The following is a 12,740-nucleotide window of genomic DNA, read 5'->3' as shown; positions in this document are numbered from 1 at the left end:
AGCACCAGCAGCCCGGGCTATCAGTTTAAGACCTGAAGTTTGTTGCCCCACAACAGGTGCAGGGGTGAGAATCACATTGGGCACTCAGTCCAACGTCCCTCCCAACACACCCATACGACTTCACAACACATCAAGTCAAGTAACATCTCTAGCTGTTGCAGTAGAAAGAGACCAAATAATACCAACTTCACAACTAAAAAGGAAAAGAAAGGGGAAGAGGGGAAAAGCACAATGTTTATCATCGGCCTTATGGGGAAGCACAAGCTAGATTCTAAACTGTGCATGAGAACTAGTACAATTCACAGAGAGAAGCCGAGGTGATGAAGGAGCGTACAGAATGGACTGAGAAAAGCTGAGTTGAACTCAGTACACACTTGGATGAGTGCACGCATTTAGCAAGTTCAGTACTCTCCCCTTATTGAAAAGCCTGAAAAGAAAACTCCCTTTCACACATGGCACGGTAATAAATCAGTGCACACTATTGCCCCAAACAGAAACAGCCATTCGCCATCTAAGTAACAGTGCTTCCCGCATGAAGATGAGGAGGCAGAAGCAAACAAAGATGTGGCAATAGCGAGGACTTTACCGGAAGGACACCACTCCAAATAGCTGAGGATTGCCTCTATACCGCAACATTAATTTTCTAGATCGTTAGTTATATTGCTTGTCCAGAAATGAATGTGTAATTCTCCTACTAAGCTGTGGGACAGATTTCCGCATAGTATCACAAGACTATCCAGCTTTCAAAAGGTTAACAGTTAATGGTTTTATGTCTCTCAGTCAGATAGTTCAGCCTACCACCGTATTTTTGCACAAGCAATTAACTAAGCTGCTTCCTCCGCAGCATTAATTTTAACAGGTTTACAATAGTATCATTAGACCTCTGGACATTTAAGAGGAAGCGCGTTACAATTGGAAAGTACCCTGCCAAGCAGGAAGCGAGCGGCTTTAATCCAGGAGCACTGAGGAATGCAGAAGGCAAGGAGACTTCAGTGTCAGGTATTTCAGCCTCTATGAACTCTTGACCACAGCACTAGACTGCAGAATTTTACTGGGCTCTTAAACTGAAGAAATCACTGCGCACAGATCTTTAAAGCACTAGCTTTCCACTAGTTTGCCTTTTTGCTTGTTTGCTTTAAGCCAGAGAAACAACTGCAATGTGATCTTTGGAGCGAGACACGTTCCATCATCTGCATTCAGCACGTACGCTCCTGCTAGCGACAAGCACATCATCTGACAGAAATCCACTTACAGCGCCCGGAAAGGTTTTCAGCATAGAAACAGTACGAACAGTTGCTAGCAGACGTAAACTGCAACAGACTTCACCAAGTTGATTCGCAGCCAGGAAGGGGATTAGAGGCAGCATTCTTCTGCCACCATCTTCAGCATAAGGGCTGGGGTCACAACAGAGCGTTGCCAACTCACGCTTGTCCCCTTTTCACGAGAGGAGGAGGTAATAGGAACCTTGACTCTCCCTGGCCCATTTCGAGGTGGCAGATCTGTCGGTCTGACTACACTGTGGAAACTTTTTATCCCTGCTCTCCTCTGGGGGACTGGCCAGGTTAAAAGTCCTTTGGAAGGCACCCTCCCCTTTCACATCCCCAGTGCCACCGTTATCCGGTTATCGACATTCACCAGGCAGTACCGCGTGCATTTTATGGGCAGCAGCACCCGCCTCTCAGATGCTGTGAGAATGCAGGGTAGCAGCAAATACAGCGAATATTCTTACTCCAGTCAACCCCATTTACACTCACATTAGCTCTCGCTGCCTAATAAATACTGGCATCTAGCTGTTCCCTGCAGCAGAGGCTACATGTCACTGAAAAAGACAGTTGGGGATCAGACGGTATTTATAGCGCAGACCTACAGACTCCAACCTGCAAGAGGCTTTCCAGAATTAGGGAGTGAGAGTACTACTAAGTATAGTTTTAAACACAGACAACCTTTAAACTAGGGATTTCAGGATAAGACTTTCCCAGGTCCCCATGTGCTTCGATTTTGGCCAATAACTTAAGGGTTGCATCTAATTTTAAACTCCCTAGCTGCAGCTTCGCAACTACTTTAAACTGATCAAATGGTACCTCCTTCCCTCGATGCGGTGAGCCTATTCCTTCTCTCCAGCCTGCACTCCTGCTCATACAGTTATATGCTCTAAGATGAAGGAGAAGGATATTTTTCAGTCACATTAGTTGCCTGCTCCAGGTGGTGGGCTAGCGCTGGCATGGTAGAAAGTATAGGAAAGTCAAACTTAAAACAGCTGGAAGCGACCGTAGCCTCCGGTCTAGTTTTTCTTGTTAAGGACAAAAGCAGAAAATGCAGCTGAAACATCTTTCAGGCTCGAGACATGGTTATTCATAGCTCACCACGCATGATCATGTGCAGTACACCAACTCAGTGCTTCCTTTCAGAGCCTCTTCAGCAAACTAATCAGTTCTGCAACAGAAGTCACCCAAAGATTGCAAGGGCCTGGATATAACTCCAACAGTGCCTCATTCATTACTGGACACGGGCGACACATTCACAGACTCAGGGTATCCAACTCCTCCACTGAGCACTCCTGAAAACGGTGCACACCTCCAGAGCATGTGGCATTTGCCCAACTCTTAAGAGAAGCCATAAGCTTCAACAGTGGGATTTGTCCTGAAGAGTTTAAGTCATTCTGCTCAGGAAGCCTTTCGTTTCTAAGACAACAGCTTGAGGAAGGCACTTGATTCTTCACTTTATTTAGTGCAGCCCTAAGCTACATAGGGAATGGCATTTTGTTTGTTAAACTATCATTTTTTCCTGATACTTAGTGACTGTTCTTCAAAAGCTTGCCGTTTCTGCAGTACTTGCTCAACCTGAGTCAGTAAATCAATGTAATGCAAGTCACGGCTGAACTTACGGAAGGTTACTTTAGGATCTGAAAGCAAATCTAAAAATTAATCCCATGAGCAACCTGCATTTTCCACGGGTACAAAACGAGCTCCTCCTGGAAGCCAGCTGCCCTCCCCAACCCGAGGAAAGACTGTCATTTATAGCAAAGGTTAATGCCAGGATAAGGGCAAGTTCACATTTCAGCTGCCTAGCATTAGGGCTTCAGCAGCAGCAAAGTTTTTCTTTTTGGCATTTTCAAATGTTATCCCTGGAATTCTTCACTTTATTAAACCTCCTATGTCCAAAAAAAAAAAAAAAAAAGCAATCAATCATTACACTAATCCTGTATTTATAGAGTTTTATAAACAACATCTTTGTGATGGCAGCCCCAAAACAGGTACGCTCCTTGCTTTTAATCAAGCACTTACTTCTAAAGTTGACTTTGTCTTCCCAAGGCTGGGCAATAAACCCATCTTTGTCTAAAACAAAAAAAGTAATTCAAAAAGGAGATCCTCTGCAGTGACCATCCTCTCTTGGTTTTAACATAGAAAAGGTTCTCCTTACCCTTGAATTGGCGTATTAACATTTTAAATTATTCGATGTGAATAATGCTAGTTATAAACCTATTGATTAAAGCCCTGGTTGAAGACTCAAGTTGGGAGAGCAGTCTAAAAACAGACTGTGAATGACACAGGAATGCCTGTGATATTTTTGTAAGTGTTATTTATTATTTGTATTAACATACTATCTAGGAGTCCTGGCCACAGAGCAGGACTCATGGGGTGAGGTGTTAGACAAAAACAGACTAGCAGATGATCCTTGCCACAAAGAGCTTACACATATTATTAGCGTTCGGCCAAATCAAGTCATGACATTCTCAGCAGCAGAGCTCAGCAGGCTCAGGGCACAGCTTAAGCTGACTGTGAAACTGCTGCACCTTTGAATCCTAACCAGGCTAGTTTGGGAACGGGCCTCAACAAACATGACAAAGTTTGCCTCTGTCCACAGCTGCTATGGTTCACAGCTGTCCTTCGCGTGTGTCCTGCAAACCTTTACCCATCTTGGCTGGTGCCATCCTGACCTAAAAAGGAAACTGCTCAGGGCGCTCAGGGTGCTAAACGAGAGACTTCAGCTTATAACGAGGGACAAACTCGTGGACGCCGGCAGAAAAGGACGGTACCCTTAGTAGGACAAGTAGTGGTCCCAGCCAACTAACAGCTTAGCTTCTTGAGTGCACTGTAAGCACTGCAGCCGAGGAAGCATCCAGCAGAAGGGACTTTAAAGCCAGCGGTGAGGTTGGCCTGCAGAAGCCCTGGCTGGGGCCAGCGGTGCACACAGAAACCTGGGAGGGATCAATAAGGGCCAATTCAGAAGCAAACAAGGTGTCACTTCAAGTTTCACCTCCAGCCATGATAAAGGCAACACTCCAGCTGGTAGCTGAGGACAGAAGGGACCTCTCATGGACATTAAGGACAGCTCATGAGCCACAGTGGGATGTTGAACATGAAGACTACTGGGAGCTGGCTGAACTCACTTCCCTGAGGGTGCGCTTTATAACTAAATGCAGCTCAGACCATCAAAAGCAAATAAACAAGATGGAGTCATTTACCTCCCTTGTTTTTTTTTTTTGATGGCTAATGTATTTTATTAGTTCCGTTATTTCAGCCTCTCTTACATCCTTACATCAGGTTAAAGTTCAAGCTTGGAAGCCTGGGCAGCACAGGCTGAACCCGAGTGCCGCAGCAGAATACATCTCCAGCACATACGTTACTGTCGGATCGATGATTAGTTTCCAGCACCAAAAGTATGTGAGTTTTGGAGCCAAACCCAACACCAGAGCAAACACGCCCATTTCAACCAATAAAATGCTAAATGAGATGCCAACATTGTGTTTTGCATTTGACACACTAGTTTTTCTCTAAATGGGAGAAGAGCGATGCTTTCTGGGCAGCATTTGCACGGTTAATTGGGAGCAATAATAACCTTCAAAAAACAGCTGCATTTTAGTGTAGATTTAGTTTTTATTGGTTTTCATCTCATTTTTTCCCCCATCAATGCTGCTTCCTCTGTGCTTCCTGCCAAATTTGAACTGATGCCTGTTTTCCTCTTCGGCGATGAATTAACTACAGCTCACTGTAGATTGTTACACACACAGACTCTGTTTACAAATAGCCTGTTTAAGAAACACCTGTTAGTTTACTTTTGTATTCTTCGTGAAGCTTAGAAATGTTTGTGAGTGTAGCATAGGGCTAAATTCATCAAACAGGAATTTTACAAGGTAGCTCTGCCCTGCTCAGATGACACCAAAACAAATAGGCAAGAAAATCTAAATGAAAAATGAATTTGAAGGCAGAGTCTAGAAAGCTTGGGGAGTAAAAACCCAAACATAAGCAACGATGCCAACAATTTTGTTTATTATTATTATTATTAAGGATACTATTGTTTTAGTGAAGGGATTCAATATATATTACAGTACAGGATGAGTCAAAGCTCACAGTGCTGCCCCGAACCACTGGCCAGACCCTAAGTATTGTTTTAGTCAAATATTCAGATTTCAGAACTGAAGGCAGGCACAGGAGGTGCAGAGAAGCCAATTACCATTTAGCAATGAAGATCCACAGAAACCACGGCAGAATGGTTTGCACAGCATTTTGCTATGCTGTTGACGCTTTGCTTTCCATCAACATTCACAAAAAATGCTTTTGGGATGCGAGTGCCAAGAACTTACTGGTTTTAGACAGTTAGGAAATTTTGCTTCTGTTTACTTCACATGTATCACAACTTACACAGCAAGACTTTTTAATGGATACAATTATGCTAGCAAATGAATTTGTCCAGCAGCAAGAATAACAAAATAAGGAAACAGAAATTATCATGCATTATGAATCTAGATATTACAATAGGAGCAAGGTCTTTCCAGAAAGTACTACAAAGAATTGAAGGGAGAGTGAGAAATTAAAAGGAAGAATGAGAAGGTAATCTTTTAAGAAAAAACCAACAACATAGTAACACCGAAGTATGAGTGGAAAGAGTGACAAAAATAATGCACACCAGTTAAAGTCCCATGTATTTCTCTATCTTCTCCGATTATTTTTAATTTTGTGAAACACACTACACTATATTAGGGTCTTGCAATTTTATTTTCAGGTTCATATCTGCATGAAGATAAAAGACCTCATTTGCTGAACTTAATTAGAAACACAAACTCCTGAAAGCTAATACATTGCTGAAATTTCTTTGGGACACCATATCACATCAAAAAAACCCCATGGAATTTATGCAACAGTACAGCATAAGAGCAAATTACCAGCACGAGCAGACAGGTAGCTATTCTTAATACGCAAGTTCCCGGAGAACACTTTGCCAAGAGAAACTTCCTATGAAAATAATCACAGAAAAAAAAACCAACAACCTTGTTTTCAAAGGAAAAAGTTTTTTTAAACAACACATTACAGTTCTGTTCATCTTGGTGCAATAGCCATGCAACCAGGTGACTTTTGCAGAGCTTTATTTTCCATTGCTAAATCCTACCAATGTCACAAAGTTGAGGACTGTACACAAGCTGAAAAGTGGATGCCACAGTAAACAGATTTTTATTCAGTAGTGCTGAAACATGAGCCAAGAGCCAAGCTAAAGTTCAGCCCTCCAACTTTGTCTTGACTACTTCCTACTATTATATGTGAGACTCTTTCACACAGCCTCTGAAGTAAGTGTCTGAGCTCCTGTGGGGATTGTTCAAGGAACTGAAGTAATGCTATAAACTCTCCTAAACCCTGTCAAACAAAAGATAAGGCAGAAACCTTTTATTTTTCTAGAGTGACATTATTCAGGGACAGGAAGCAAAAACTAGACATTTTTTAAGGGACAAAGATAGTCAACATACAGTGGTTAGCTTTATAGAGCAAAGCTTGTGTACGATGATGCTGAAAAATTTTTATTTCTATAGAATTAAATATATAATAAGGCATAGTTGTACAAAATTGCAGTTAGTAGAAGCCTTAACAATTAGTTGTGCCCACTATGAACGTCATACAAAATGAAAGAAACCAACAGTAACTCACTGAAAAAAATGCTGGTTTTGTAAAAATCACTTATACATTAATTACATTCATTGTACTCTAATAATTCATCTTTGTGAGACTTCTGCAGCTTCAGATGGTCTTTTGATTAATAACTCAGCCAAAATACTTTTCCAGCCTTGCACAATTAAATACACGAAAAGATGCTTCTGGAAAGCTGACAGTCTTAAAACAAAGATGTTCAGTATCAATTTCTCACATGAGAAAGTTTCTTCTGGCAACACAGCTCTTGCAGCAAAGCCTGTTATTCCTACCTAGGTTTAATACTTCCTTTGGACGTTTTGTGAATTTGATTTTTGGTGGGAGCATTAGCTTTCTGGATTAATGAACACCGAAGAGGAATGAGAGAGCATTTCATCAAATTTAACACTCTCTTGTAAGTCTGAATACCAAACCGTTGGTCCTACGTTTTATTTCATTAAAGCAATGTATCATTTCTGCTGTGATAACAGCAGCAGTCGGCACTTCTGGAGATCAAAGCAAATTACAAACAAGCCTGCCAAGCTGAACATAAGTAATTCTATATGTAATGCTGCATACAATCCACATCCTGAGTTAGACTTGCAACAAGACAAAGATCATCTTTGTGTGTTTATATGGCCTGTGCTTAGTACAGCAGTGTGCAGATCCTCGAGCCCCTTCTTTAACACAGCAACACTATAACCAATAAATTTTGTTTACTTGATTGGTGTTCTGGTATACAAAAGGTCTGCAAATAATCCCTTCCCTCTAATACCACATGAGGAAGTCACTGGCAAGAATTTCAGAGTAATTGCAGATTCATCTAGCTTTAAACACCAGGAAAAGTTTGAAGAATTCAATCTGTCAACGCTAGACCAGTTATACATAATACTTCCCTGCAGTGTTATGAGAAATCACTCAAACATGAAATACAGGCAAAATTTTTACACCTGATAATACTCCCAGATGAACATCTCAGCACGTCTCCAACACAGGCTTCAAGTTTACTGTTACTTTCCTTCAACAAAGCATACTTCTTCATTTGGCCTTACAATAACAAAGGAGAAAAATAGAGTATCATCTGGAGAATTCAACTCAAGTAGGCATTTTGTAGGGCTACATAATATATGACTGTTTGCGTCTCTGGAGGTTAAAGATGAAACAAAAGGCACTTTGAGTACTTCACAATTACTCATAAGTTTTAGCTTCAGCTCTGTAAGAAGGAAAACCTACCTATTGTCTCTACTAGTGAACTAAATACTTATTCTATCAGCTCTCCAAAAATAATTAATTGATTAATTCTGTTAGAATGAATAAGTTAGTTACACTTTTTAGGCAGAAGCAGCATGTAGGAGTTCAAAAGCACATCTCACACAAGGCAGAAAAGGTACTGAAGCTTTCACAGCAGTTCTATGTCTGCTGGAGGAAATCACACTCACTGGGGTGAAATAACTGGAAAGAAGTAACTATATACGATGTCAAACCAACCAAAGCTAAGATAATAAAGAAAAATTAGCAATAAATAAAGGAATGTCCCTCATATGCGGTCAACTAACTAGGAGGTATAACTGCTTCTGGACTATAGTGTCAATATTTTAGGTTTTTTCAGTCAAATTGACATGGTACAGGTAAGGGAAAAGAAAAAGATACACCCTGTGCTCAAACATACTCCTGATGTTAGTACTTTAAAATAATACACCATAAACACAAGTAACAGCCTAGAACACCTGACCATTTAAATTCACATGCAATCCTTAAAACGGACACTTACTCACCACTGTAAGTAAAAATGGCAATGCAAGTCAGCAGGTACAGAACTAGGCGCTTTCAAAAGCAAGGGGACACTTGCATGGCTTTTTTTTTGGAGCAATTTGTTCACAGAACAGTAGATAAAAACACCCATTGGTAAAGTTCAAGAAGCCAGAAGCACCAGTGAACTTTTTTTAATAGCCTATTTTTATAGCCTTATTATTTATTAGGAAAAATACTTAGAAAAGTAATTACTAAAGGTATGTAGAGGACACAGGTAGAGGTAAAAAAGTCACTTCCCAACACAAAAAAAGATCCGCTGTATCATTAGTAGCCTGAAAACCACTTTTTTGGTAATGCTTTGAAGATACACATCTTTGCAAGAGAGATTTATCTCAAGGAATGAGAAAAATACACACACAATAACTTTTTCTATGTCCCTCCTACTACAACCGCCTTACCTTTGGGATTTTACATATGAATAAGAAAAAACCCAATGTAATTCAATATCATCCTCTTAAAACAGTCATAACAAAAATTGAGTCTTTCCTGAAAGGGAGCCAAGGAAAAGAAAACTGCACTACTGGTATCTTTTGCAGCTGTTTATATCAAATATTCCTTTCAAATAAGACTGCATAGGAATAAAACTAGATGGGTTTTAGAGGCAAAAGAAAGGCACAAGGAAACTTTAGGGAAAGGTTGGTGGGGATCACAAATTAAATCCTAAAACTAGGCAGTATTCATGCAGAAATATGCCTGTCAGTCTACAGGCTGAAGGACCCAGCCTCAAAGCCTATGTCATTACATTACAGAACCAATTTAAAAATGAATGTAACATGGTTTCTAATACACTGAAACTTTTTAATGTGGTTTATATAAAGGAACGTTAACCTCAGCTATCAACAAGCAATATGTTCTGAATCTTGCACAACTAAACTACAATGTGAGTAGTGCCAGAACAGAAAGGAACCACATATATAATTAAGTAGATCATTAGTCTAAATCAAGGATGGCCACCTTCCACGTGCTCAGGGGCCCTTTTATGCCCAGCCACATCTCCAGGTAAAATCAATACAGCCATATTTCTATGTGGCTAATCCTGTTAGACCTAACAACCCATTCATAAACCCACCTTCTTCCCCAACAGCAGCCTCTGGACTGTGCCACCCCTTGAGGTGACCTCCTGGGCCTCTGGCGCTCCTGAGAGCCCATGGACTGTCAGCACGTCCTCTGTGGTCTTCCTCGCTTATAACAGATCACGGCCAACTTTTACTCTACCCTTAAAGTCAACATGAAAGGGTTCCCTAGATAGTCCAGCAATGAATGTTATCTGCAGACTGTGGTATTTTGGGGAAAGAGAAAATGAGACAAAATATACAAGCACATTTCTCTTTCTTTCCAAAAAGCTATCTTTTTGTGGTGACAGCTTCTAACACATACATTCCAGTCTTTCTAAAGCCGGCACCACGACTGGAGGATCACGTATAACCAAGAAGATATTCTTCCTCTAAAAACACACTCTGCCTCTTGAATACTGCCCACTTCCAAAAAAAAGACTGGAAGGTCTTAAGGTGACTACACCGACAGTTCAGATTTCTGACGGACTGTCTGAGTTTAGTAGGTAAGAAGAGTTCGAATTACAAAAATAATTGCTATCTAAATGACGCAGTCATAAAATCAAGGTGCAAAAAGCAGCACTGAAAGATTCTTTCTCCATTTGACATACTCACCAAACCTGCAATGGGGGTCGGTAGTCTATTGATCTTTTTTACCAATCCCGGCTTTATCGCATTCAGCAACCTGTTACAAGAAAGGAGTTTTTATGAGTGGTAAGTCACAAAATCCAAATTATCAAACACTTGTCCCCAGCACATAAGGATTTCAGTACAGCTGGAAAGGAAGATGTTCCCCGTTCTCCCCTCCTGAAAACACACGTGTATAGCCAAAGACCCATCACTGAAGTGAAAAAAAACTAGGAGGAAAAATATCCACAGCACAGTACCACAACAGTATTTCTTTTATACCCTGTGGTATAAAAGTGGCTGTGGGTGCATTTTGTCACATCAGTCTGCCTCTGCTGCCCAGAGGCAGGTCATGCCTAGACAGGCCTGAGAGCAGAAACCCAGAGGGCACCCAGGTACCTCCATAGCTTGGGAAGAAGTCTGGCAGTTTCTGCAGTGCAGGAAAGTAAGAAAGGACATACACTTTATGGGTGGCCTGCCTATTTTCTGCATCTGCACTTGAAATTGAATGCCATCCTTGCATATGTTGTGGAGAACGGAGCTCCCCATAAAACATAAACATGAGAAGACAAATAAAAAGGAAGTCCAAAAAAACCCATCTCATCATTAGGACAGTGATGCCACAGTTGAACACTGTTCAGTGTCCAAAGATTACCAACCCTCCAAAACAAAGTTCCCCACCACCCATGAACACACCATGAGAAGTGCTGACATGGCTTATTGTTAGAATATTTCAAAAAATGACCAAGCCTCTAGAAGTGGGGAATTTTAATTATAAAATCCTGTTGCAACAAACACTGTTTCTTTACCACCCTTCCCCCATGAGAAAACCCTTATGCCTTTTATCCAAAGGAATAAAATTCAACCAGTCCCATCCATTGGGAAAAAAATCATCAGATCAAGACACTCACTTCAAATTCAAGATCTTTGAAGAGAAAAAGATGTCTATGATATTGTAAAACTCTCTAAAAATTAGAATGTCCACTATGGAAGAGAGGAATCTCACTTTGTGCTGACACTCTCTCCATTCAAGAACAGACCCTTTTGGCAGTCTACAAACGTAGTAAAATTATTAATGTTGAAGATTTGAGTGGTCCAGCTAAGAAGTTTACCCTAACTGAAAAAAAAAACCACAATTCCTTTCAATTAAAAACTAACAGTCTGCGATTGTTTCAAACTTCCCACTTCTGAGCTAAGATAATACTGGGTGGGCCACTTTGTAGGCTCCACCAAGAACCACCTCTCCATAGTGTCACCTCATTTACTTAGGACTGTGGCAGTTAGCAAGCTCATTACGGAGTCCATCCCTCCCAGGGGTGGATACCTGGGCTTTGTTAACATTGAAATGCCTGTTTTTCCTCACCTCTTTTTTTTTTTCCCCTGAAACAGTGTATAGGTCGGGTCTCTGCAATCACTTGGAGAGAAGTGGGGAGGAGAGGGGGAGATGCTGCTCTGAACATTCTCTAATAAAGCTTCTGCCTGACCTGTCCCAAATTGTACTTGTGTTATTACGCACTTGGAGTCCTCAGATCTCCAACATCACCTTAATTAGGAGTGGCAACGAACCCAGTGTGAATGACATTTTTGGGAGTTGGGGGTATTTTCTTTAACCTGCATCTAAAAACTCTGTAAGCCAAGCTGATACAGATTGCTGTGCAATTCCTGCCTTCTGCTTAAGGTAGAATCTAACACTATTGTCCTAAAAACAAATGATGAAAGAATATACTTTTACATACAAACAATTCACTTTTTCCCCTTAGATGTACAGAATGGCAAGAAAAGAACCGCTCATCTCACTTCCTGCAACTATAATTTTATTTCACAGATGGAAAACAAACATTACTTCTTTTTTCCCTAAAAAGGCACTAACCTATCTTTCAGCCTTGCACAGCAGCAACCTTATAAAACTATTATTTTCCATTTAGCTGCTGCAACAGGCAGGGTTTTTTTATTATTATTTTTGTCAGAGTACTTCTTTCCAAATACTGTAGCTCTGCTGTGATTTCAATCTTCAATCTGCCTATACCATCTTGGGGGGAAAAAAAGGATATATTAGTTAAAGCATCCCATTTTCTATATTACTCAAATGTGAATACATCAGGCACCACAACCAATATTGCAGGTGCAGATCAAAAGCCACAGACAATAATAGAAAGTAAAATAAAGCAGTCTTAATGGAAACCTCAAATGCCAAAGACCATTCTAAATAAATCTTCAAAATGGCTTGTACAGGCTTCCCTGAGAAATATGGGAGAAGGATAAAATGAGAGGAAGGAAAGGAGCAGGGAATAAACAACATTTTAGATCACTGCTTGGAGCCTGAAGAGGGAGGAAATGGGATGGGGCAAGATGG

At 40.7% G+C, this 12,740-nt stretch overlaps 1 protein-coding gene across 5 annotated transcripts in view; it reads right to left on the bottom strand.

The window, feature by feature from the left end:
* Positions 1–12,740, bottom strand: part of LIMCH1 (LIM and calponin homology domains 1) — a 189,829-nt gene that overhangs the window by 95,221 nt on the left and 81,868 nt on the right. For all 5 annotated transcript variants that reach the window (XM_082482133.1, XM_082482135.1, XM_082482136.1 and 2 more), the window contains exon 3: positions 10,376–10,445. In XM_082482133.1, the coding sequence (XP_082338259.1) occupies positions 10,376–10,445 (70 nt within the window). The remainder of the gene's footprint in view (positions 1–10,375; positions 10,446–12,740) is intronic.

The sequence above is a fragment of the Vanellus vanellus genome (assembly GCF_965231255.1).
Source record: "Vanellus vanellus genome assembly, chromosome: 4".
Lineage (NCBI taxonomy): Eukaryota > Metazoa > Chordata > Aves > Charadriiformes > Charadriidae > Vanellus > Vanellus vanellus.
This window is presented reverse-complemented; position numbering and strand designations above follow the sequence as displayed.